The following is a 27,327-nucleotide window of genomic DNA, read 5'->3' as shown; positions in this document are numbered from 1 at the left end:
GAGTCCAGTCCAGAAAACAATGACTGAGTTTTTCGGTAAAGTACCTAAGGGTCCCACATGACCATAGAGGCATCTAAATTGGCTGGTCCATATGACACTATTCAGGAGCATCTTGTGGATCCATCTACCTCTTGGGGTTCTGAACAATTAGATAAATTCCAACAAGAGACCTTATCTCAAGCCTGCGCCCTTGAAATGCCCACTGCTCTGTTAATAGGTTGCATTTGATTTAATGAGTGTTGGGACAATCCTCTCTCGAATTGGACTCTACTGGCTCTGAGCTAGTAGGGGAATGTGGGGAGGGAGTCAGTTTCCTCGGTGAAGGAAGTTACAAGGACCAATAATGTTGTTGCTAATTCAGTGGTGAGTGCAGGGGCTGGCCCTGGCTCTCATAGAAATCTGAGTCGCTCCCAAGATGCCTGATTCTCCCCCAATACAATTCTTGGCAACCAACATTCCAGGGAATGAGGTTTTCGTACCTGGCTCACAAGAAATGCTGGGGACTTATTTTCTTGCTCAGATTTGTCGGATAGAGCGAGCTCTGTGTCTGGAACTGGCTCAGACTTGGAGTGGCTAAGAAAAAAAACAGGCCACCTTAGAAGATACTATAATATGTGCATGCTGTATTCGTACTTCAGCCAGTAAGCAGGCTGGTGCTGAGGCTTGGGCTATATAAAAAAAGCAAGAATGGAAAGCTGAGACTCCAACAGGCTTTACTTGAGCGAGATGGGGCTAATGTAAGTACTCTCTCCACAGCACCCTCAACAATTTAGCAAGAAGACATAGGTGAAGCCTTTTTTGGAAGCTGATGTCTCGGCTGAAGGTACAGAGCTAGGAGAGTGAATACTGGGGGTGAAAATAAAGACCGATTGCTCCACGGAGAGGGAGTGGCAGAGTTGGGCTGTGTTGTATCTGGGACTTCTGCTCTCGTCTCTTCCTCTGACCTTGTAGGACCGACCAATCAACATCCTCTGAAGTGTAGGCAAGTTTCTACAGCATGACTGCTCCCCTTTCCCCATCCTTGTTGGCTATTTATTGCAAGTACCCAGAGAAGAATACTGTAAGGACTTGTCCTTGAAGGCTGCACATTCCAAGTTCCCGGTATTGCTACACAAAATGTCTAAAAATATGGATACCCTCAATGGGAGCTTAAGTGTCATTGAGAATCGGTCCATGCTGCTGCAGGAGACTGCAGAACACACAAAGACTCGGGAGGAAGTCCATGAAACACAGCTTTGTGGCAGTTCGCATAAGCTGGGAGACATGAAAAATATATGCGCTGAAACAACCTCTGTGTATTAGGTATTCCTGAGGGGAAGGAGGGTGATGATGCGTGATGGACATCGTTCAGTTGCGTCAGTTCTTCCCCCAACTGAAAGACTGTAATATCGTCTGTCAGGTTCAGCAAGCACATCTCTTTTCCTTCAAAAAACTTTCTAAGGCCAGATACTCGAATTATGCATGAGCAATTTTGATTTATGTGGGCCATTTCATTTTTCACCAGCTGCTGTTCCAGCTTGCTCAACCACTTAGCCTGGTGAAATCCTGTGTTGTTGAGATTTCTGTGAGGTCCGATTTTGGCATGATACGGCGGTGCAAAGATGGCAGCTGCAGGAATTGACCCCAGCATTTGTCAAACTTGGGGATATTATTTCTCTTCTTGAGCCGGCTAATCTAATTATTCTTCACCAGGGCCGAACTTCCTTTCCCAGGACTCGGTTAGGGTACAGGCTCTTCTGTACTCTTGTAAGCAGGTCTAATGACTGATATGGTTTCATTTGGTTCTTCCTTGAAGAACGCTTTTTGCTATCATAACGTGTAAAAAGCTTGATGATTTGTAGGCTTTTCTTGATTCCGTCATGTGCATGCTTTTACTGTCCTATTATCTGGTCTTTCAAGCTGGTGGGGTGGGCCTGGGACCTCTCTGGGGGTGGGTATCGAGCAGTGATTAACCAAAGTGTGAATATGGTGTCGGCGGTTTAAAGGTGGGGTGCACTGAAGATCCAGGTTCCCTCAGGAGCCTAGGATAGGTGTGGGTGCGGACGCAGGTTGGGTGTGCTGGTGGGCAGGGAGGCATGTGATATGAGCGCAATGGTTTGTATGGGCTTTTTGTTGTTGTTCGGGGTTTAGGTGGCAGAAAGCAAAAAAATGGGTGGCATTTGTGCAGTGTCATGCAGAACTTTGTTCTCTTAACACCAAGGGATGTCCCATAATATTGGTAGTGGTAGCCAGGATTTACCTTTACTCAGTTGGAATATTAATGTTCTGAGAGCATCTGCTATGTGTTGACACGTCCAAGAGGAATTTTTGTTACTTAAACCTCACCTTCTTTGTCTTCAAGAGACCCAATTACCTTTGTAAGAGATGTACCAATCTGTAATTAATTATTTAGCAAAAAAATATATATATGAATAAACTGTCCAGAGTCTGACTGGCCATTATCTCAATCTGGCTGAGAGAGAGGAATTAAAGTTTGGGACACTCTGCCTCTTATTTAAGTGCACATCTCTATCAGCACATCCAAAACCTGTAGGTAGTGCTGCACAATCGTAATTACTCAGGACCAGGTTGGAGCATACTACCAGGCGACATGTTTCCTTCTCATGAACAGACTGATGTCCTGCTCTGAGTCCAACAAGACCCTTATCTTGAATTCTCTTCCAGTGAGAAAAAGCGGGTAATTTGGCTTCCTTTACTAGCTCAGTACAAACCTGGAACAAACACAACAGACAATAGAAATATGGGTTAGTACTGCAAAAATGTAGATAGTTTGCCACCCTAGTGTTAGCCGTTTTTGTATTTGAAAATGTCAATTAGCTCACCCTTTAATGAAGTATATAAAGAAAATGCTAAGAGGGTCCAGAGACAATTGACTCAATGTGTGGACTTCTGGCAGAGAATTCCAGTGTCTAACGGAAAAAATATAATTAGCTAAAATTATCATTATCTTGTGTCAAATAATACAGACTCTTGTGTCTTTCTGTTGGAAGTAAAAGACATGCATATGATGGACGGAATGCAGAACAAATCAAACATTCAGCCCCAGTCAAGTGATGTGGGTTAAATCAATCATTCTTTTGTTCACCATGCCACCCCAGTTTAGATCCATCCATATGCAAATCAGTCTTGACTCTGCTCCTCATGGGAATGGTCCAGCCCGAACTGCCTAAGCAAAGTCCTCACTGGACCGGAAACAAGCACCTTGCGACATATTTCGGGGTACCACCACTGATGAGGGAATGGAATGGTGTGCAAAAAACTATGGATTTAGGACCAGATCTCTGTACTGGGGTGAATGTTTGACATTGTTCAGCTTTCCATACATCAATTGTTCATTGTGCCTTTGTCGCCCTCAGTGGAAAAGGATATACCCAGACATGGGTCCCGTGCTCACCTTGCCACTGGAGTCAAGCTAGCGTTGCTGTTGAGGGGTGATAACCCTGAAACTGGTTCCATAATGCTCTTTGGGTGGTTCTTGCAGAGGCGTACCCAGGGCTTTAAGTGGGCCGGGTCTCACCAGGTCCGAGCACCAGCAGTTTTATAAAGGGGGCCTCGAAACGGGTCTCTATCGGGCTTCTTTTTTTACCCCTGGCACAGGCGGTCCGTTTTTTCACGACTATTGTGTGTGCATGGGCACATCGATGTGCGCTGCTCACTAGTGGAGAAGTTATGGCATGCCAGGTGAGCATTGTAGGGAAGGGAAATCCTTTAAAGAGAACCATTTTCTATCTGGATTTCCCTTCTCCTATTGAACCTCAGGAGCAGCAACATCGTCGTGGAGTCACCAGGGTTTCAATTGAAGCTTTTTCAATATTATGTACAAGTCATAGCTGCTGCATATTTATCTTGTGCAACGAACCATTGCTAAAGCCAATAGTTCTGACTTGTTGTATTAGGTATTATGTTACTTGTTGCATCTAGATGCAATGACAGAAACCGCAAAATACAAGTCGGGAGGCACACTATGCTGAGCACAGATTTTTACTTTACGTGTTTTAAGCCACGCCCCTTTGAGAGAGACACCCCTTTTTAGGTCGAAGGCCTAAAAGGCTGCGCTTGCGCAGTCTTAGGCCGGAGATTTAATGAGTCTTAGTAGCGCTGTAGGTCCCGCCTGCCTGCTCCATCTCTCCTTCATTGGCTGGCTTCCTAAACAGAGGCCAGCCATTGGAGGAGAGATGTGTCACTCCGATGTAGCCCCGTCTTTTTCGGATTCGGGGGCGTAAATTTTGCTGTTCTTTAGACAGTGACGTTGTCTGTCACTCAAAACAGCAAAACCACGCCCCCGAATCTGAAAAACACTGAAGCTGACTGCCGCCATTTTGGTTCCTTCGCAGTGAAGGTGAGCCGTTCCTCGCTGTCCTCTCCACACTCCGTGCCTGCTCTCTGCTCGGAGTCTCTCTGCCTCTCTTCCGTTCCGCCTGCTCTGCCCCTCCTCTCACCCTCTCCTCTGTTCTCTAAGGCTCCGCTCTGACTGCTACAGTCCCGGTCCTGTTCTGCAGGGCTGAGGAGTCCACGCTGACCGATACCATGTGCTCTGTTCTGGGGCAGGGGTGAATGTGCGTCCGTGCTGACTGCCGCCATTTTGGTTCCTTCGCAGTGAAGGTGAGCCGTTCCTCGCTGTCCTCTCCACACTCCGTGCCTGCTCTCTGCTCGGAGTCTCTCTGCCTCTCTTCCGTTCCGCCTGCTCTGCCCCTCCTCTCACCCTCTCCTCTGTTCTCTAAGGCTCCGCTCTGACTGCTACAGTCCCGGTCCTGTTCTGCAGGGCTGAGGAGTCCACGCTGACCGATACCATGTGCTCTGTTCTGGGGCAGGGGTGAATGTGCGTCCGTGCTTTGATTCGCCGCCCTGGTCCGGTGTCTGGTATGGGGCGGGGTGGCGTCCTCGTCCGTGACAGAAAAGACCTCATAATTTGCCCGTTGCCTCTGCCCATGGTCCGCGCCTCACCTCCAGCCTTCCCTCGGCGCTATACGATCTGGACGGAAACTCGTGCCCAGCGCACCCCCCCTCCCCCCCCTCCCCCATGGACGGACTTCTGCTTTTTGCCCCAAAACGGGTGGAACCGGCTTTTCTGGGCTCCGCTGGTGCGGGCGCTCCCAGCACCGGCCAGACATCATCCCAGCGCTGCACACACCCCCATGACGAGGGATCTCGGCCCAGAGCAGCCGCCGGCACCGGTGTGATTACACTTCTGAGCCTCTGCTGGCGCCTACCCACTGCTACACAAGGCAGCGAGGCGCTTCAGAGGGGTGCGAGGGGGGCTGCGGTGTGTGGGGCCGGGGAGTACACCCTGGAGCATGTCCTCCCGCAGCGTCTCTACCCGGGAATGCTCTGTTCTGGGGCAGGGGTGAATGTACGTCCGTGCTTGGATTCGCCGCCCTGGTCCGGTGTCTGGTATGGGGCGGGGTGGCGTCCTCGCCCGTGACAGAAGAGACCTCATAATTTGCCCGTTGCCTCTGCCCATGGTCCGCGCCTCACCTCCAGCCCTCCCTCTGCGCTATACGATCTGGACGGAAACTCGTGCCCAGCGCACCCCCCCCCCCCCTCCCCCCATGGACGGACTTCTGCTTTTTGCCCCAAAACGGGTGGAACCGGCTTTTCTGGGCTCCGCTGGTGCGGGCGCTCCCAGCACCGGCCAGACACCATCCCAGCGCTGCACACACCCCCATGACGAGGGATCTCGGCCCAGAGCAGCCGCCGGCACCGGTGTGATTACACTTCTGAGCCTCTGCTGGCGCCTACCCACTGCTACACAAGGCAACGAGGCGCTTCAGAGGGGTGCGATGGGGGCTGCGGTGTGTGGGGCCGGGGAGTACACCCTGGAGCATGTCCTCCCGCAGCGTCTCTACCCGGGAATGCACTAGCAGGAACCTCCCGTTTTCGCCCAGCTCAAACCACTGCAGCCTGGGGCCCGCGGGGCAGCCCGGGTCTCTATGGAGAGGACTCTCTAAAGACCCCCTCCGGAGGCGACTGGCTGCTGCCGGAGGACATGGTGCAGGTATGTGGCATGCAGCTTTAGCGTGGAGGCTCGGGGCAGGGCTGAACAATTTCTTTAGCACTTAGAACTGGCTCTGTTCACTTCATAATAATAGGATTAGTACTCGGCGGACTCCGTCATTTTCTTGTATATTATTTTCAGACCTCATGAACGCAGGCTCATTCAGCTTCTGAATGTGTGAGGCTTTAACAAGAGTAGATCTGGTCTAGTTGTTCAGATGCCACTTTGGACCGGGAAACCTGGGTTGAACCCCAGCTTACTCAATGTGACAAAACCGTGTGATCTTTGGCTGATCACGCTCTCTCCTTCTACCTTAGCTCCCTTAGTAGATACAAATGCGGGCCCGGATACAGTGGGTTCGTTTCGAAGGATGCAGGGTAAAATTATAAATTCACATGATTTTACTTAAATCCTTCTGGTTTTACAGCCACAGCCGTGTAAAGATGCGTTGTGTCCATAAAACGACCTTGCACTTTCTTGTGCATCCCCACCCACATTAATCGGTAACATTTTAGGAAAGCTCAGCCTGAAGGAGAGGCCACATCATGCTGTACACACACCTTGCCTCTTTTGAGGGTAGGGGGTTGAGAGTTTGTGTACAGGTGGACGTCTTGACAAATAGAAAATCGTCCTTTACTAAACATCTTGCAAATTTTTAACAATTGTTTACCTGCGAAAATCGTAATACATTTAAGCCACATCGCGCTACACTTGAGAACCACACTGAACCCTAGTCTTGTGGGGCACACAACTAATCCAGTGCCCTTTATTTTTTTGGGCGATGCGTTTTAAATGCTGCGCCATTTTAAATGGCACAAGTAACTACATATACCAGAATGCAGTGTGCGGTTGGTGGCACTGCCGCTGCTATCCCACGTGCTTCCACACTCTTTAGTCCTTACCCCAGCGAGAAGCCAGCGTGCCTGGTAGTTAGATATCCATAGAATTAAGAATTTCGCCTGACGTTATTCGCAAATTCTAATTTAATCATCAAGGGTGAAAGGTGAAGGGCTCCGGTGGCTAAATCTGGCATGGATCCGCCCACCCAGGCTGGCGTTGGACACCCCTGATTTAAGGCAAAGCATAGAAACGGAAATGAATACCGAGTCCCATCTACCGCTAGCCTCTGTCTAGACCACCGACCCTCCTGCACTTGACCCCCCCCCCCCCTCCCCCTCCCCCCCCCTTCCCCCCATCCCTCATAAACAGTCCCCTCACGCGTCATTATGCAGATGATCACGTTTCAGGCTACCCCAATGGTTCCAAGGGCCATATGGCACGAGACACCCGCCCGCACCACCGGCCGCTCGAGGGGTAGGTGGTCAACTGCTGCTGACAGCCTTTGTCCCATAAAACTTCCCAGAGCCCTGGCTGCTACGGAATGCCCCCGCCTTGACCTGCCGCAGATGTCCAGTCGCCCCCGCTGTCACAGACTTACTAACACTTGTCGCCCCCCACCACCCCCACGTTCCCTCTACTCGTGACTTTTCTACAAAAGACCCTGCCCACACTTCTATTTCTGAACCAGGATTTGCATTTTGTTCGGAAGGGGTCTGTGGCAGCGCCCTGATGAGCATTACAAACCAATAAAGGGTTATAATGGTCCTGAATGAATGATTTAGTATTGGCACGGTTCACTCCGACATCATGCATTCTTTTTTTACACATTCACAAGGCAATGTAGATATATATGTGTATATATAAGGTGCAACCGGCCTCCTCACATAGGCTCTGTTATAATACCTTCTGTTTCTATAGGGTGTCATGCCGATCTAAAGACGAGTTCATTTTGCTCTGTAAACAAGAGATCTCTTGTAATGGTATATTATTGGCCAATTTTAGAAACATGGAAGGCTGAGTCAGGCGTTGCCTCAATTCAAACACAAGGACCTCCTTATCTCGGTGGTCAATGTTTAACTCGCTGAGCAATCCTTCTGGCTGTACAGAGCATGGAAGGCTGAGTCGGGCGTTGCCTCAATTCAAACACAAGGACCTCCTTATCTCGGTGGTGAATGTTTAACTCGCTGAGCAATCCTTCTAGCTGTACAGAGCATGGAAGGCTGAGTCGGGCGTTGCCTCAATTCAAACACAAGGACCTCCTTATCTCGGTGGTCAATGTTTAACTCGCTGAGCAATCCTTCTGGCTGTACAGAGCATGGAAGGCTGAGTCAGGCGTTGCCTCAATTCAAACACAAGGACCTCCTTATCTCGGTGGTGAATGTTTAACTCGCTGAGCAATCCTTCTGGGCTGGCTGTACAGATCATCGGTGTTCAATCTAGGTCCGGGAGGGCAGCTGTGAGGCTAAAAACAAAATGTGAAAATTTGTCATTTTTATTAATATACTAACTGCATGGCAGTTTCTCGTATGGATAGCCCCAAGATCTGGACATAAATTGGAGGCACCTGTAATAGTCGGCTTTGCTCCCCTGCACCCTGGCTGTGCTTGCTCCCCTGCACCCTGGCTGTGCTTGCTTCCCTGCACCCTGGCTGTGCTTGCTTCCCTGCACCCTGGCTGTGCTTGCTTCCCTGCACCCTGACTGTGCTTGCTTCCCTGCACCCTGGCTGTGCTTGCTTCCCTGCACCCTGGCTGTGCTTGCTTCCCTGCACCCTGGCTGTGCTTGCTCCCCTGCACCCTGGCTGTGCTTGCTTCCTTGCACCCTGGCTGTGCTTGCTCCCCTGCACCCTGGCTGTCCCTGCTTCCCTGCACCCTGGCTGTGCTTGCTTCCCTGCACCCTGGCTGTGCTTGCTTCCCTGCACCCTGGCTGTGCTTGCTTCCCTGCACCCTGGCTGTGCTTGCTTCCCTGCACCCTGACTGTGCTTGCTTCCCTGCACCCTGGCTGTGCTTGCTTCTCTGCACCCTGGCTGTGCTTGCTTCTCTGCACCCTGGCTGTGCTTGCTCCCCTGCACCCTGGCTGTGCTTGCTTCCTTGCCCCTGGCTGTGCTTGCCCCCCTGCACCCTGGCTGTGCTTGCTTCCCTGCACCCTGGCTGTGCTTGCTTCCCTGCACCCTGGCTGTGCTTGCTTCCCTGCACCCTGGCTGTGCTTGCTTCCCTGCACCCTGACTGTGCTTGCTTCCCTGCACCCTGGCTGTGCTTGCTTCTCTGCACCCTGGCTGTGCTTGCTTCTCTGCACCCTGGCTGTGCTTGCTCCCCTGCACCCTGGCTGTGCTTGCTCCCCTGCACCCTGGCTGTGCTTGCTTCCTTGCCCCTGGCTGTGCTTGCTCCCCTGCACCCTGGCTGTGCTTGCTCCCCTGCGCCCTGGCTGTCCCTGCTTCCCTGCACCCTGGCTGTGCTTGCTTCCCTGCACCCTGGCTGTGCTTGCTTCCCTGCACCCTGGCTGTGCTTGCTTCCCTGCACCCTGACTGTGCTTGCTTCCCTGCACCCTGACTGTGCTTGCTTCCCTGCACCCTGGCTGTGCTTGCTTCCCTGCACCCTGGCTGTGCTTGCTTCCCTGCACCCTGGCTGTGCTTGCTTCCCTGCACCCTGGCTGTGCTTGCTTCCCTGCACCCTGGCTGTGCTTGCTTCCCTGCACCCTGGCTGTGCTTGCTTCCCTTCACCCTGGCTGTGCTTGCTTCTCTGCACCCTGGCAGTGCTTTCTTCCCTGCACCCTGGCTGTGCTTTCTTCCCTGCCCCCTGGCTGTGCTTGCTTCCCTGCACCCTGGCTGTACTTGCTTCCCTGCACCCTGGCTGGCTTGCTATTGGCATTGTAAATGACAATGCCATTTATTTATGATTGTAAAAAAAAATGTCATAAGCAATGCCAATAGCTCTACCTTTAATAATGCCGAGACCATTGCATTGTAAATGCTTGTTTTTCATCCCACTTAAAGCGCTGGGCGTACCCCTGTGTACTTGGTCTGTTCTGTACAAGCATAGAGCGATGGTGGAAACTGACGCTGATGCCACACAACGAGCTGCCCCGGGACTTGCACTCTCAGCACCGAGATGACCGACCATTATTGGGCACAACGGTTTGTATACTAGCGGGCTTCTTCAACAGCCAATAGCAAAGCCGCAGCTGCCTGTTCTCTACCAATGCGCGTGCAGGCGGAGTCGGAGACGCCTCCCGGAAGCGGGTGGGCGGAGCCTAGCCTGCTGCTCCATTGGCATCGCCGCCGGTCTATAACTGTCTAGCGAGAACATTATTGAGGTGAGTAGGATTAAGCGGCCGCTCGCGCTCATTTGACGCTATCCCAATAGTCTACGACCATGTTTTATGCAGGTCTAAACAGTGCACATGGAGCTCAGAAGCCTTTTTCAGCGATTTGCGCGAATGTTGATACGGTCTTGATCGTGTGTTATGTATCATGGGAGTGTCGCTGGGAGGCGGTGGGCGGGGCCGGCGGGAAGCGAGCGGGCGGCAAAACGGAAGTAAAAAGTGTTGCCATATCGGGCTGCTTCCCGCACTAATGGACAATATTTTCCCAATTTGTGCGGGAAAAGTCCTCTGGCGGGTTGTGTACATTTGTCCCTGTGTGCCTAATATTGTAGTGTCGGCGGCGCCTTCTTATGCAATTCCATGCGGGCTGCCTTAGAGCCCACCGTTTCAAATTAGGGGCGTCAATCAATCGCAGCCTATGGCGACCCTGCTTCACGTTGCTGGCCTGCCCCTGTACAGAGAATAGACCAATGATGCTAGGAGGGGCAGGCCTGCCTTATCATTTATTTTCATTTTGAATCATTGCCTCTTGAGTGCTGTGGGCTAGGCGAGCAGGACTGTCAAGGCAAGGAGGGCTGGTTGGCCCAGCCTCCTTCTGCTGCACCTGAGAGTCTCTGTGCTCAGCAGATTTCTCAAGGTATGCTAAGACGTTGTCTTGCCGGATATTGCTTTTTAAAAAATTTTTATTTATCTATTTTGTCATGGTCAAAACACATGTAATGTAGTTTCTGGCTACTGTGAAGTGCTTGCTCATATGTCTTGGAACAAGCTTCACGCTGTGTAAAACTGCCAACGTAAAATATTGATTACTGACACAATATTCAGTAAGTTTGTACAAGTAATTTGTGCTCTAATCTCATATTTTCCCAAAGTTAAACCAAATTGCTAAGGTTTGCTCAGGGCACAAGTCCTAAAATAAAAAAAAGATGTGGGGGGGGACTAACCAGGTTAGGCAATATGCAGGTGAAGCCACGACGTACCATCACAGTGCATGATGTCACAACATGTGACATGGCACGTGACATAACAGGAAGTGACGTCACAAGAGATGACATCAGATATTAAGACTTCATACATGTTTATCAAGTATATCATGAGTACATTTAAGCACACTGAGATATAATAAAGGAGATTTGGCTTAAGGGTTGTGCCATACAAACGGGGCTACCCTGACGCAAAATCTGGGCCTCAACTAATATATATGTATATATTTTTTTTTAACCTGTCACAAAGAAATTGGCAACAAGGAGAAGCATGGCGGTATATCTGTTCTGCTTAACTGGCTGCAAAGTCTGCATTTTAAAATATTTAATGGGTTCATGCATGTGCTAGAGAGGTGCCCAGTAAATCTCTGGGAATAAAAATAATGGTGATATAACTCTGGAGAGTAACTCGTTTGTTGTAGAGATCTGTGTTTTGTGACTTCCCAGATTTGAATCAAAGTTGAATAGCAGGTTAATGTGCCTCGTGCAAAGCACAGCACATGCAAGTTACAGATTTTTATTTTGAGTAGCTAGTAAAGTGGATTACTGTTTCAACACAGAGATCATTTTGTTACCTGAAGTTCATATATTGTAATCCTTGTAATATAGCACAGTGACCTATGGAGGACAAGCAACTTCAACTTGTTACCCCGTCTCATGTAACTCATCTTGTACATTGATTTACACATGTACATGATTTATTGTCTATGTATAATGTGTATGTCACCAGTAGAGCTTTGACACCCTGCATTGGGTTGTGTAGAGCTGAAACAAAATTAATTATTTGTGTAAATACTGGGTTAGATCAACACACCTGACCTTCTTACAGTGCATGCATCTCTTATATACAAGGACTGAACCCTGGGTTTGATGATGAAAATAGATACCCTTCTAGTGGCCATATCCCTGCTTGACCGATATGTAGGATCCTGGGCAAATACTGTATTTCAGAGTCTACTGTTTTTTGGTTCATTGTCACATACGCAAGTGCAGGATATATGGTGTATAAAGATCTCTTGTGTTTAATTTAATTGCCCATAATGTTGTGCTATCATTAGAGAGAATTTACGCGACATAAGCTCCACGCGAACTTCAACTTTCCTCTTAATTCATTAACAGCATTCTCAGAGCAGGGATAGGAATAAATGCATAATAATGTGGTGGCATATTTGATGTGCTAAAGTAAAGTGCTTCCACCTGGTGAAAATATTTTTTTTTATTGTCAACACACTTTATCTTAGCCTAACATAATTTTTGTTGCGTTGGCAGAGAGGCCACAACCCCCCACCTTTTTCCAGGCAAGAAGTTCCTTGAGACCCTTATTGGTGAGTGGTCGCGCTTAACAAAATCTTGATTGATTGAAGAGTGTATTTGTATAGCATACATATACACACAGACTATAGTAAATGTAAGTCACCCCTACAGCAGGCCTACCAGCCTCAAGGCAGGGTGATGTATACTTTATTTGGGGATGCCTTTGCATCAGCACAGAGGCCGCTGTGCTGGTCAGTTCAATTGCTGCCTGTACAAGTGAGCAGGGAAGTCATTTTTAAACGTGCTGTACATTGGTCAAACACAAGTTCCCTAGCTACATGATGGCTTCACTGAAATTAGGGATGTGTGGTATCAAAAATCTCGTATTGATGAACCCACACTGATTCCATTGTTGGATTTATCAATACATTCACCCTTAGGGTACCTTAGAGGTGCCCCTTTAAAGCCTAACAGCTTCTGGTGTGCTGACTGATTGGGGCTTTCCAGCCTGGCACCAGAGACTAATCCCTAACCTCCTTTGCCCTCGGGAGGCCACAAACCAGGCTTTCTCTGGCAGGGGATTTTGACCAGCAGCCAGTGTGCTGGGCCATTTGGTACATGGACCGGCAGAAAGATTATATAGTCAGATAGGCGTGTCCACCCTCAGGCTAGTGCCACCACTAAAGTGGGTCTCATGAAGTGGATGCCATTTTTCAGAGTTGCCCATCATGATGAGGGCAAAATTAGGAATTCTGGGATAGGGTTATGACCACCTCCCCCAGGAAGTGGTCATATCAGGGGCATAGCGATCGTAATGGTAGGTTGCCCATTGGCTACTGCACTACACTCCCCTAAATTCAATATTTATGGGAGCTCCTGGCACCAAAGGATCGGATTCCTGCAACTGAATGAAGAGCCGCTGTCATACTTGGCCCTTTTTTTGCTAAAGTTCCTTCAACTGTTTGCTTTCCCGTCTGGACCTTTTTTCTGATTTCTGACATGGTGTTGTCAACTTAGAGGCTTCATGATCTGCCAGTCCTCGCCCTCCAGAAACCTCGTTTGGTGGAGGAGGGGCATACACCTGACAACAGGGTGCCGGGACAAGGTTTCCCGATTACTTGCATAGAGTGCTTCGTGTTACCATGACTACCAAACGCGGATGCACTGAATGGGCGCTTACGTGTTCTATCACGTGTCCATTACAACCAATAGAGAAAGGGGCTGTCCACGTCATAACGAGGAAGCCACACCCGCACGCCACTGTCCGGGAACTTAGAGTATAGATTGAGTAAAATTGCCCTTTTAACATAGAACGCACTCAGTCTCGCTTATGCTCGCTCCTAAAATTACTATATTGGAAGTGTGTTACATCCAGACATCAGACACACGCCCACCTCGGATGTCTTAAGTCTTCTGACTAAGCGCCGCAGCACAACGCCCCCTTCCAGGCACACGATCCTATCTGACTTGAGTTATAGCGAGTCCGTTTCGGACACAGGAAACACTACGTTTGACTAGCGCGCCCATACTCATAACATCAGTTCCACCTGTGCATCATTAGTTGGAATGGGCCGTACTATATAAATTTCCATCCCAGAACCCCTAATGTCGCCGGGGAGGAATAGAGACATACATCATAGGTGATCCTACCGGGAATTACCTAGCACTCAGTAAGTTGCTGATTTTATCCTTTGATGCTGCTACCGCCTGCACCATTACTCTGATCTCTAAGAATATGGTCTTCATCTCCCTTTTTTTGCTCTCTCTCTCCAGCGAGTGTGATCACTGGGTACACCCATGGGGTAATTCGCCCCCCCCAAAGGGTAAGATGATTGATTACTCTTTTAGCGGGAAACCTACCTGAAGCCGTCGCAACGAACAGGACGCCACAGCCAGCCAGGCGCCATTGTCCACGCCGCCACCGCCGAGAGTCACACTCACTGGACACAGGAAGCGCCGCCGCTCCGGGACTACGAATCCCGGCAGCCTACGCGGCGGCGCACGCACTGACACCGCGAGGGCGCCAGGAGAGGTGCTCATAAGCGCACCAGGACCGGCGGAGCTTCGGGAGACAGCGGGAAACCTACCTGAAGCCGTCGCAACGAACAGGACGCCACAGCCAGCCAGGCGCCATTGTCCACGCCGCCACCGCCGAGAGTCACACTCACTGGACACAGGAAGCGCCGCCGCTCCGGGACTACGAATCCCGGCAGCCTACGCGGCGGCGCACGCACTGACACCGCGAGGGCGCCAGGAGAGGTGCTCATAAGCGCACCAGGACCAGCTCCGCGGGACGCGAGCGGGACGCCCGGGGCAAAGCCCGGGCAAAGGGCGGGCCCTCTACGGCACGAGGAGGCAGGGGCAGGGCCAGAAACCCTGTCAGAAGCATACGAGGCAATCTACGGACCAAGTAAGACTGATCTGTTTGTTACAGCCCCTTGTTTACCTTTAGCTGCCTAGGCTTTGCGCTATACTATCCATAATGTCTAAAAAGAACCCAGTACCACAAGCAAATAACATGAAGAACTATCTGGTGCAGACAGTGGAAAAAATCAATCCTCAAAGGAGAGAATCATTGGGTCTTAGCCAGTCACCTGACTTACGCTGCTTATCCCCCTCCTTAACCCCATCACCTGAGGATACAATGTCTTTACAGACTTTTCCTGATGCTAGTTTTATGTGTCCTATAACACTGGAATCCGGCCCTGTGACCAGTAATGTACCATCTGGATCTGGCTCTGAGGTTCTTACAGTGGACCTTGGGAATAAAGTGGACAGTGACGAGGACCAGGAAATTCTTGCATCCCCCACAGATGAAGACACCTCAATCACTGAACTACCTTCCCGCTCGGATTCCGGGAAAAATAAAAACCCGCCTAGGCGGGGTGGACTAAGATCTGGGACTAGGAGGAAGAGGGTAAATACCCCAAAAGCTCCCCCTAAGGAAACCAGAGGGGGACGTGCTAAGCCTACCAATAGTTTTGATGAGGATTTATTCGATAGACTCGCTGAGTTAATTGATACAAAAATTAAATCCATTGTCAAGCCTCTGCTCTCTAAAATTGACAAACTTCAATCTGAGATTAAAAAGTTGGGAGGGCAGATGAACAAATTAACTGAGGGTGTTGACTGTGTCATGACCACTGTGGCAAATATGGGTAATAACAGTAGGCAGGATGACGACCAAGAGAGGGTGAATTCAGTTGCAGCCCCAAGTAATCCACCACCCCAGCTTCCTGACCAAACAATTAGCGGTTCTGGCACTAGCAGAGGGGAGGGCTCTTTAATGGTTGAGATACCCCCTGTACAAGCTCAGCCAACCGACCCACTTCAATTTATAGTTGAAGCCTCTCCTGTCGTTTTAGTTCTGGCTAACGTTCCACCATTAGAAGCTGGTATTGAGGAATCCCCTTCCTCCCTGTCTAACAAAGCCCTACAGTGGCTTACAACAAATATGAGATTAGCTCCAGGGGGTGGCCAGCAGTTGGCCCAGGAAATCAAAACAGCTAAGAGGGTCTCATGGCTGGGCAATCGCCCTAAAAAATTCAAGGGGGATTGTGTAGCAGTAAGTTTTACACACACAGGGGTGTTACCTAACATCCTAATTAACCTACTCCCACCACAGCGTAGGCAGGGTTCTGTTGTACCATTGACACTGAAATTCTTTTATGGTGAACAACAGAATGTTACATACCCTAAAACACCAGCCTTTGGTTGGGATTCTAACTCTGACATACACCACAGATGGGGTATTGAACACACTCGCAATATTGCGAATCATCCAGTACCCCAAGGGTTTCAGAATCCTTTTGCTCAACCCCTCTTATTGTCCAACCGTTTTGCACCTCTATCCTTTTTGGACCATAATGATTGACTTCAGCCAGAACACCCTGTAAAGTCTAGGACTAATGTGACTGTTTTTAGCATTCTTACCTGGAATATTGCTGGCATTAAGACAAAGGCAGATAATGCAACCTGGCTAAATTTTATATCCAAGTATGACATTATCGCCTTTCAGGAAACCTGGGACACTAACAACAGTTTTTCTCTTGATGGCTTTAGCTACTTTAGTATCCCTGCCGTGGCTAGCTCAGCAGGAAGAGCTAAGGGGGGCCTGATCAGCCTGTTTAAACTTGATATTAAGGGTTGCCTCAAGATACTAGCCTCAGGTTCCGAACATTGCCTTATCGTTGAATTGTCTCGTGCTGAGTCTCCTAATATTTTGTTTATTAATTTTTATAACTCCAATGCTGCCGATTGCACGTCATACAGTCTCGGTAGATTGGATGATTTTCTGTCAGTCTATAGTGAGGATGTTAATGCATTTGAAATCATCTTTTTAGGGGATTTTAACATACATCCTTGTTTACTATCGTGTGTTTGTGATGACGAAGATTCCCCCCCGAATAGTGCAATGGTCCATCTGGTGCATAACAAGCAGGGGGATTGTCTAGAAAATTTTCTTGCTAGATGGAACCTATATGAATCTAGTTGTGGGGAGGGGGAGGTTAGGGCCCCTACTTTTAAGGGCTCAGACAATGGCTCTATTATTGATTACATATTTATTTCTGCATGTTTTTTATCTAAAGTTTTAACGTATAGAACTGTGGTATCCGCCTTTAGTGACCATAACCCAGTTTCTCTGGACCTAGTAGAGGGTGAATTATTAGGACGCATCCATGGCTCAATTTTTAGGGATGGACCACTCAAAGTTAAGGACCAAAGACGCAGACTTAAATGGGATAGTATAACCCCAGAACCGTTCATTCAAGAAGTTTTGTTAGAGGCTGAGGAAGAGGTTGGGGTGTGCCTATCGAACGATGCTAATGACGAGGATGTAATTCTCGCATTTACTAACATATGCTGTAAGATAAACGGTAGGCTCTCTGTGATCAGCAAGCCCAAAACCAAACCTCTTAAAAGATGGTTTGATCATAGTTGTTCCCTAGCACATTCTGTGCTGCTTGATGCTCTTAAATCTAATCCAAAGGATCGTGACCTTATTAGGACTAGTAGGGCCTTATATAAAAAAGCCATTGCAGCCAGAAAGAAAGAGCTTAAAGATGAAGCTTGGGCGCAACTTACAGACCCAGCCATAATAAAAAATAGCGGTGAGTTCTGGAGGATTGTTAACCAACCCCTTCTTACAGGCGAGGACAACTCTCCCCTAGAAACTAATATCCCAGATCAGGATTGGATCAAACACTTTAGAGACATATATTCAGGCCAGTCTTTAGTCGAGAATAGTGCTTATGAAGAGTCTACTACTATATTGGGAAACCACTTGCACTTTGAAGCTGAGGAAGTTTTAGTCGCTATTAATTGCACTTTGACAAAAAAGGCACCGGGTCCGGATGGCGTTCCGGCTGATGCCTTTAAATGCTTCCCTAACTTCTGGTCAAGACTGCTTTGCAGGGTTTTTAACGCCTTAAAACGTGATAATATTCCTGAGTCTTGGAAAACCTCAACTATTATCCCGGTTTTCAAAAAAGGTAATAGGCAGGACCCTGCATGCTATAGGCCCATTTCATTGATAGACTCCTCAGTTAAGATTCTAGGGAGAGTCTTATTAACGAAATTGAATGAATGGGCCTCTGAGAATAATATCTTGAGCAATGTACAATATGGGTTTAGACCCAAGAGAAGCACCCTGGACCAGTGTCTCAATCTCCATCTATTGATTGAGAAATACACCAGAGCCAAGGATGGGTCCATGTACCTAGGGTTCATGGACCTCTCCTCTGCATTTGATATGGTCAATAGATCCAAGCTCTGGGGTAAACTGGTTGACATGGGCCTGGACAGATCCATAGTCAACCTCCATTCTGGCCTGTCTGCTAAAGTTAGAGTCTCCACTAATGGAAGGTGTACTGAAGTGTTTGCATCTGAAAGGGGAGTCCGCCAGGGATGCATTTTGGCACCACTACTGTTCACGCTGTATGTGAATGCTCTAGAGCCCGCCCTAAGTGGGGTTACAAGCGACATTCCACGTGCAGGGGTACAGGGTAGTTCTTCTGTACGCGGATGACGCGGTGCTACTGGCCCGAACAGGGGTGGGGCTGCAACGGCTTTTGGACGCTTTTGAATCCTTCATGGGTTCTTTAGACCTGAAAATAAATGCAAAAAATCTCAGGTCATGCTCATGGGCCGGGCTTCAAGGAAATCCCTCCATAAAACTTTTTTCTGCGGCAGGGAAAAACTTGTTCGGGTCACTTCTTTCCCTTACCTGGGGATCACCTTTGACGAGAAAGGTAGCTGGGGTCCTCATGTAAAAAGTAGAGCAGCTACACTGGCCAGAACTTCCGCTGCCCTTCATGGGTTTTCAAAAAGACTGGGGGGTAGGCCTTTTGAAGCTATTAGCAAAATATATAAAGCTAAATGTATCTCTGTAGCCTCATATGGTGGCTCCCTGTGGGGGTATAAAAGAGTTGATCCCATTCAGACCGCGGAAAACAAATTTTTTAGATCTGTTTTGGGCGTTCCGCAGTCAACCCCATCCTATACTGTCCACCAGGAGTTAGGAGAAGGCTTCATCATCGATTTGGTTAGAACAGCACCATTAATCGCATGGCTTAAGATATGGCTCAATCCTGAAATTCCCTTAAACCATACTATAATAAGGGATTGTCTGACCCTAGACAATGTACATAGGATTGGATGGTTAAAGTACATCAAGGACAGTTTTTGTAGGTTGGGGAGGCCTGAATTATACACAGTCACTGACTCCATAACATCCAATGACGTCGTCTTTATCAAGGTTGCTATGAAGGAGCTCCTCTCCTTGGAGAGGGAAGAAATAGAGCTAAAGAAACCTTGTGTTAGGGCCAGCCTTTTGCTGGCTATACCCAGTGGTCCTGACAACTATCTCAATGTGGTGACTAATCCCTATCATAGGTTCATTTTAACCCGTTTTAGACTTAACCTGATTCATTTTAACTTGGGTTTTTACTCTGAGTGGAGTACCCCTGAAAAGGCCCCGCCCTGTCCTTGTGATCTTTTTTCAGAACAGAGCACAATGCACTTTATAATGTTCTGCAGCTATTATAATGAGGCCCGGAGGTTGTTTCTCGTTCCTATACTTAAGGAAGCTGGATTTATTTTGGTCCGACCTGCTCTTATTTACCTACAAATGTTGCAAACCCCCAGGATCATGTTTTTTGTGGCAAATTTCCTGGTGAGAGCAATAAGAAGCAGGAATATCAGACTTAAAAATGCATCTACCTCCTTTTGAAGCCCAGACTCGTTTATTAACTAGTCTGGCTGCTGGCAACTTTTGGTTAAGAACTCTAGATCACAGTGTATCAGGGCTTGTAGTCACCTTATTACAATATTTATGCGGGGACCCACCCTTGGAATATTGCACTTTATTATGCACTTTAGTACTATTGCACTTTAATACTATGTGATTACAAAGTATCAATGAATTATAACATGGTACATTGATTTTTATCTAAAATGTTTTCTTTTAAATGCTTTTAACTGTTTTTACTCATGCTATTTGTTGTCTGTGTTTTTATGCCATTGTCTTTGTATGATATTAAGTTATCGCAATAAAGAATTTTGACTGACTGACTACTCTTTTAGCTTTGTTTTCAGGGAAATCACTGTTAACAACACTTACTGAAGATTCAACTCTATTGAGAGTATAGAATCACACAGACTAGACCAAGTATGATTATCATTATTCATATGTAAACTATATTGACTCACTACTGTCTTTTGACTCTTTATAGGTCAATTGACCCCTTGAGTGGATAGAGACTATAGGTCATATCTACAGAGTGGCACTACCAGTACAGTATGGTAAGATTGGAGCCCCTCAACTCGGTCCTGATGAAAGCCATGTACCCTTTGGACATTGTGGCTGAAACATGTTGACCTACCCTTTAATATTCACTTAGCGATGATTGAATGATTGTTTTCTTATTCACCGCATTTTTGTTTTTAGATCCCACATGGTTCCCTCACGGAAAAAAGTTACATTGGGGAACTCTTGATGGCTTTTTAAACTCACTTTTCCTTTTGGGCCCCCACTCACTTTAGAAAGTACATCCCTGTCGTCAGGTGTATGCCTGTCCTCCACCAAATGGGGTTTCTGGAGGGCGAGGACTAGCAGATGATGAAGCATGACAACTGGTGGTGTGTGATGCCAGTCCATCACTTTTTGTGAGATGCCCTTGTAATTACTCGGCACCTCACATTGACTTGGTCACATTCTAGAAGTGGTCTCCATTTGTGATATATGATTTTGACTGGAGGCTGGCCATCTTCTAGAGCCCTACTGCCTCTTGTTCCCCCCTCGGGTCTGTACCTGAGCCTTCTTGTGTTTTTCAAAGTGCTAGTGCTCCTAAAGTGTAATGGTAATTGGTTGTCTATTATTGGTATGTTTGCCTTACTAGTAAAGTCCCTAGTAAAGTGCACTATATGTGCCAGGGCTAGTAATGCAAATGCTACTAGTGGGCCTGCAGCACTAATTGTGCCACCCGCACAAGTAGCCCTAAAGAGCGAACTCAGGCCTGCCACTGCAGTGCCTGCGCACAGTTTGTTAAACTGCCATGTTGTCCTGACAAGTGCACCCATTTGCCAGGCCTTATTCTTTCTATGCACATCAGACACATCTATGGTAGGTTCAGGGTACCCCCCTCGGCAGGGTGCAGTGTATGTGAAAGGTAGGACATGTACTAGGGTGTGTACCATGTCCTAAAAGTAAAATACTCTCAATTTCGTTTTTCACTGTTGAAAGGCCATCTTGCCCATGGGACAGAATGGGAAAGGCTGTGTAATGTTTCCAGCCTATTTTCCCAAAGGCTTAAGAGAGGTGGAGTTTAGTGTGCCTGAACTCACAATTTAATAACACATCTTTTTGTGAAGGTGGTTTTTGAATTGCGTGTTTAGAAACCACTCTTTTAGAAGTGGCTAGGTTGTTGTGCTTTAATATTTCTGTGTCTCTGCCTGGTTGTGGATTGACTGTCTGGATTTGAATGTGATAGGCTCTGGGGAATATCTTGACCCAGGGGAGGAGGTCAGACAGCAACAGGCTGACCTGCATCTGGAGTGTAGGAGAGAGTAGTAGCCCCTGGAGGTGACGAGGCCTAGGTTGCTGCCATAAAACAATGGCTCCAACTCCTGGTGAGTGATTAAGGACCCAGACACCCAATATTAAAGGAAGGTGTCACTGGCAGGGAGACATGCAGAACTGGTTTGGACAGGGGTATAACTATGAGAGCTGAAACCCCTGGACTTTGGAATGGAATCGAACTGTTACAGACTAAAGGATTGAAACTACTTTGTGGTCAAGAGGAACCTCTGCCAAGGGGGACTTTGCTGTGTCCCCCTGCTTGAAAGGACTTTTCTGTGTCCTGAAGTAATTTAACCCCAAGGGCCAGAGGAGAGCTGGCTCCCTGTTGTGGAAACTCAGGAACACAAAAGTTTCCAGAAGTGTCTTAGCGACGCTGTGTGCTTTGTGCAGCCTGAGACCTTCGTAAGAATTGCCCTGTGATCGTGGGCACCTGGAGTCCAAGTGAGTCTAAGCAACGCTGTGCGTGTGCTTTTTGCAGCCTGAACCCTTCATGAGGATTGTCCTGTGATCGTGTGCACCCAGAGTCCGAGTGACTATCAACGACGCTGTGTGCATGTGCTTCGTACAGCCTGAGACCTTCGTGAAGATTGCCCTGTGACCATGCACACCGGAGTTCAAGTGTGTCTCAGCGACACTGTGTGCGTGTGCTTTTTGTAACCTGAAACACTTGTAAGAATTGTCCTGTGATCGTGGGCACCAGAAGTCTAATTGAGTCTCAGCGATTGGTCTTGAGAATAAGTAGTTATTAACACCGGTGCCCAGTTAACTTCTTCCCGCTATCTGTATATTGATTAGATTTTAAATTCATCTTTAAAATGTTTTATCAAGAGTATTTTTGCATAATTTGAAAGTTTGTACTCTGGGTGGGTTTTTTGAGCTGACACTGGTCTGCGTTGGGCTAAATTTGGGCTTATACTTGAGCAGCTTTTGGCTGTTTTCAAAATGTGACAAAACTGGAAGTAAGCAAAGTAATTGTCAAGTTTTAACAAGAGCACGCAAGATAAAAAAGTATTAAAAAAAACAGAAAAATAAAAAAAGGAGCAATGGGCAATACCATATAGCCAGGAACAGATACCAGGCAAAACAAAAATCTGAGGCAGCAAATGGAGCAGAAATGGGGACCTGTTGAAATACTTTATCGCATGCTTTCTCCTTGCACATCGTGCGATGGCCCATCTCCCGTCTAACTAATCGTATTGCCTTGTTCGAAAGCCTCCACGCCCATGCTGGCCCTTCCCCTGTTTACAGTGCCCGAGGCTGGGCCATGCGGCGTCCCTGAGCTGCTGCCGCAAACTGGAAGTGTAATCCCCTCCACACTGGATCCCCATTTACAGTGCCCGTCTTGCCTGGGCTGCTGCAATATTTGCATGACCTGAGGCTTGCGTCTCAGTCAGCAGAATTTGGGATTCATTGCTGCCCTCCACAAGAGCTTCTTTCGCAACAGCCAGATTACCTACAGCTCGGTTGTGTTGAGAAGGGGGCGGTTTTGGGGGGAGGATCCCAGTCAAGTAAAACCTTGCTTCATAATGCAAAGACTTACACTTCAGCCTCAGCAGGGATATGTTGTACTTAGTTGTGGCATTGTCAGCGTCATCTGCTCATACTTTTGTGTATAGTAGTTCTAATAGTTGATATTCCTCTTAATGACTCGTCAAAGCATCCCTTATTGAAACAGTTGCATCTGATTGGTTCATGCTGCAAGACTGACTCCACATCTACTAGATGTGTCAGTCAGAGGCGCTCGTGGGACAGTTTACCCCAGCAAACAAGTTATGCAGTGGTTATGCACCATATGACAAACACTTTCAGAAAGCAAAAGTTATACAAACGGAGATGTATAAGTAACTTATTAGAATTACCACTACTACTAAGCTACATCCAGTGCTCTTGATGTATAGAGCTAATAGATATTTTTTAGTTGAGCCCTTACTTCGGATTTTTGCACATTGTTGGGTTCTAGGATTCCAATGTATGAATGAGTTTTGCCCCGTTTAAAATTGTGGACATATTGGGCCTCAGATCGATTGATGTAGCATGGTACCATTCTAAGAATTGATGTGCAAGTGGCAGTGAAATAGTTCCAGCTGCATAAAGCGCGAACATAGTGCCCCGATTGGGAATAAACGTCTCTTTTTAAGCAAGTTAAGTTTTACAAAGAGTTCAGTGTGTTGATGAAAAAAAATAGGACAATTGTTCAAGTCCAGCTAGCCAACTGACTCTGCAATAGCTCTATGTGCAGCAGGTCCAACAGAGACACCCATTAGTGGCGCCACGGTGCTTACTTGCACAGACTTTTTAGTACCCACACTGTAGTAGTTGAAATGAGCGCGTTTCGCCACACACGGGGTTTCGTAAACAGAAAAAATAAGCCCCGAGTACTCTTGAGTTTTCTTGAGCCATCCTGCCAAAGCTGACCACTTATCTCTATTGGAGGTTGGAACAGCTGAATTATTTTCTTTGACTTCAAAATGAAGCAGCATGTGTTGGAATACATCTATTCTCCTAGCTTTAAAAGTTTGGACGCCAACATAGGAAGTGAGGACTGGCTAATTGGATTTTGAGAGTAAAAGTTTTATTTATGGTGGAAGCTTGACCTGCACATAATTCAACACAACCCCACACAATTTCACAACACACAATTCCACACCACACAACATTTTTAAAATCCACAGAATACCACTCACCACATTATTCAACTCCCCCTAATTAAAAGCTGCTCAATACCACATAAGTAAACCCCACAGGAATCCACTCTATACTGCACTCAACACCATGCCGCATAATTCCAGTCAACACTATTTCACACATCACCACACTGTTGAAATCCATTCCACACCACATAATTTCACACCAAACCACATTATACAACACAATTACAGAACACCCCACATACGTCCAATGCACTCAACATAATTCCACATTGCGCCATCTACTCTACTGCATCTCACTCCACATAATTACAGCCCATAACACACAATCCCACTCCACAGATTTCCAGTAGACGCAGTACCATATAAAATTGTACAGCACACCATGCCACATATTTCCAATACACACATCCACACCACACAATTGCAACTAATTAATCCAATCCAACCCACATAATTCCACTACACACAACATTCGTACACTCCATGACACATAGATAAAAGACTGCCATTTACAATCCCTATAGCTCTAACGAAATTTTTAAAAAATCTGGTTGCATTTCCAGTGCTTGTTTACCCTGGGCTTGAAGGTTAATTTGAAGAGAATTCCTGATACGTGGCGCCCGTCAACATTTCAAGGGCATGCGAGTGAGAGGCAGGCCAGCATGCAATGTAATGCACTTTACATTTTTGGCAGGAGTAGCCAATAGAATTGTTGCGCTAATTAACACATGCATTCGGTAAACTAATTTGGAAATAAATCTTTTAGGCAGTAGCAGTGCTGCTTCCTCCAATGAACCATTGGCCCATTCCACACGTAATGTAAAATTCACACGTATCTCAAATTTAGTCACTGACAGCTGTACACTACAGCCTCCAAGTATGCAAAAATTCCTCAAATTAAAAAGGTTAGGAACAGGTTTTTCATTCGGGGTAAACGAAGAGGAGATTTTCTCCATCTAATTATTACTTTTATTGGGATTCGGTCAAGTACAGTTCGAGCTGCTTGCATTGGTTAGAAAAAAGGGTTAGCTGTACCCTGGCTTTGTGCCTTTGAAGTATATGTATGACTCCTACATTGTGAAAGTGATGGTAAAGATGTGTGTGTTGTTCCTAACTATTGTTTCTTTTTGACAGAAAAACAAATGGCGTTGCTAACTCCAAGGAAGAGAAAGCACAGTTCTGCCGGCTCTGACAGGTAGGCTATCTGAGCTGATTACTTTTTAGATTGTGTTTGGATTCAGTTTCAGAGGTTCTTACGTAATTCTGTCATATGGGCCCCATTTACTTGTATGGATTGAGAAACCTATGAAATTTCTGTTAGTTTGTTAACACCATCGCTGCTGATGGTATCCTCCTCCTGTGCTGGGCCCTAATGTAAATGGGTGTGGTCCTGACTAGCTCAGCTCGTCATGAGCACAGCTCCACTGTGCCTCATGACGAGCTGAGCTCGACATGAGCATCGAAGGGGCTAAATAAATGGTGAGCCGCAGTTTGTTAAAGACTCTAAATGCACATGCGCATACCACTTTGTTCCTTTGGGGGGACGCAAATTTTCGGGACAACGCCGTGAGGGCAACGGCCAGTCCCATTTACCTGTCCTGGGCAGCAGACCATCCACGGACCGGCAGAGACTCCTCTTCAGTGCCGTGAGGGCAACGGCGGCAGCTCCTTCCACGCCGGACCGGGCGACAGCGGGTAACTACACCTCCCAGCTGCCCCGGGGTCTGGCGCTCCAGCGGCGACGTCAGTTTGGCGCCCGGAGGCGCTACAAAGCGCAAGGAGCAGCTCCCGCCCCGCGGGACGCGCCGGGCGGAGCCGGGGCAGAGGGCGGGCCGTCCGGGGCTGGGCTGGGCCATCTCCTTTAACTTTCGTCTTTGGCGTGGACATAGTCGTGCTGAATAAGAGGGATCACCTACGTGGGAAAGCTCCTGCCATTCCTGCCAAGATCGTTATACTACAAACAAGGTAGAACTGAGACTGATTTGTGCATATGGACACTTTTGAAACGTTAGACTTAACTAATTGGTAGTATTCAGTGAAATGGGGAAACGGAAAACCATGGAAGGGGGTGGAGGGGCTCCTGTTAACCCCCCGAAGCATAGAAAGGGTAGAAAAATCAAAAATTTAATTAATCACGCTGCCCCTAACTGCGTGATTGATCGAATTTCCTCTCTTGTTGACGATTGTCATGAGATTCTTGTGGAAAGTTCTGTCACTGGAAATGGCAACGAGTATAGTGAGCAGAGCGTAGAACAACCTGGGCTGGCTACTGAGGGTGAAACACCTGTAATTCCTGACATGTTCAAAGCTAAACGTAGAGTGAGCAAGAACTATACTGTAGAGGGTAATAGGTTTGCTAATGTAACGGGTGTGTCGACTTCGCAAATGGGCCAGGATGTTTCCTTAATACCATGTTCAAACAGATATGAGGTACTGGCTGCTGTTCACGATGAACCCCCTGTCACTCAAGTCCCACAAACACCGGGGGGTTGTGTTACCACTGTGGGGAATTCACTATCCAGTTTAGTAACTGACATTGATATCATGAGGGGGAAACTGGCATTAGAAGAAGTTAGTACCCTAACAAATCTAGTGACCCTTTTACGTGATGAAATTGAGGTCATGAAGTCCCTGATCGCAAATCTAACCTCTATGGTTGGCAGGGTCCTCAACGGGCGGCCAGGGATCTCATCTAACAGTACATTCCCAAAAAACGACACTACTAGCACCAACAGCTCTTTCCCCTTGAGACTTTGCTCAGCCAAGAAGGCTCAGCAAGGGGGGGACGGAGGAGGCTCACGTATGGTACCTGCCTCAGTCGCTAGGGCAAGCCCTGACCTAGCCCCCAATGGCCCTAACAACCGGCCATTAGTTGCAGCAAGAAGACCAATAGGCCCAAATACAAAAAATGGTCAAAAACCCGGATCTAATATCGTGGAAGGGAGTAATACTTCATGCAAGACGTCCACCACTGCAATACAAGGAACTACAGTCATAGGTGGTAGCAACACTACATTTGGGGCACCCTCAAGCACGGGCTCATACACAAAACCAGGGCAGACACTAGAGCCTACTAACGCCGGGGGATGGAAAGCCTCAGCTAGGGCATCCACTAGTGTGGTGGTGCCAGATAATCAAGCTACTAGCTGGAGGGGGAATGTGCACATAAAAAATGACGCCTACAGCCCTAACAAAATCTATATGACT

The 27,327-nt window shown here is 47.6% G+C and overlaps 1 protein-coding gene across 3 annotated transcripts in view; it reads left to right on the top strand.

Moving 5' to 3' along the window:
* ESCO2 (establishment of sister chromatid cohesion N-acetyltransferase 2) overlaps nucleotides 1–27,327 on the top strand; it is a 224,337-nt gene that overhangs the window by 37,712 nt on the left and 159,298 nt on the right. The window contains exons 1-2 of one of the 3 annotated variants that reach the window (XM_086928047.1): nucleotides 10,074–10,144; nucleotides 25,255–25,315. In XM_086928047.1, coding sequence (XP_086784173.1) covers nucleotides 25,263–25,315 — 53 coding nt within the window. In that variant the 5' untranslated portion in view covers nucleotides 10,074–10,144; nucleotides 25,255–25,262. Of the gene's footprint in view, nucleotides 1–10,073; nucleotides 10,145–10,699; nucleotides 10,791–25,254; nucleotides 25,316–27,327 lie in introns of those variants that run through there. The other 2 variants (XM_086928048.1, XM_086928046.1) reach the window with 2 other exon arrangements.

Source organism: Lissotriton vulgaris, chromosome 6 (genome assembly GCF_964263255.1).
Source record: "Lissotriton vulgaris chromosome 6, aLisVul1.2, whole genome shotgun sequence".
Lineage (NCBI taxonomy): Eukaryota > Metazoa > Chordata > Amphibia > Caudata > Salamandridae > Lissotriton > Lissotriton vulgaris.
Note: the sequence above shows the minus strand (reverse complement) of the source record. Positions and strands in the feature narration are given on the sequence as shown.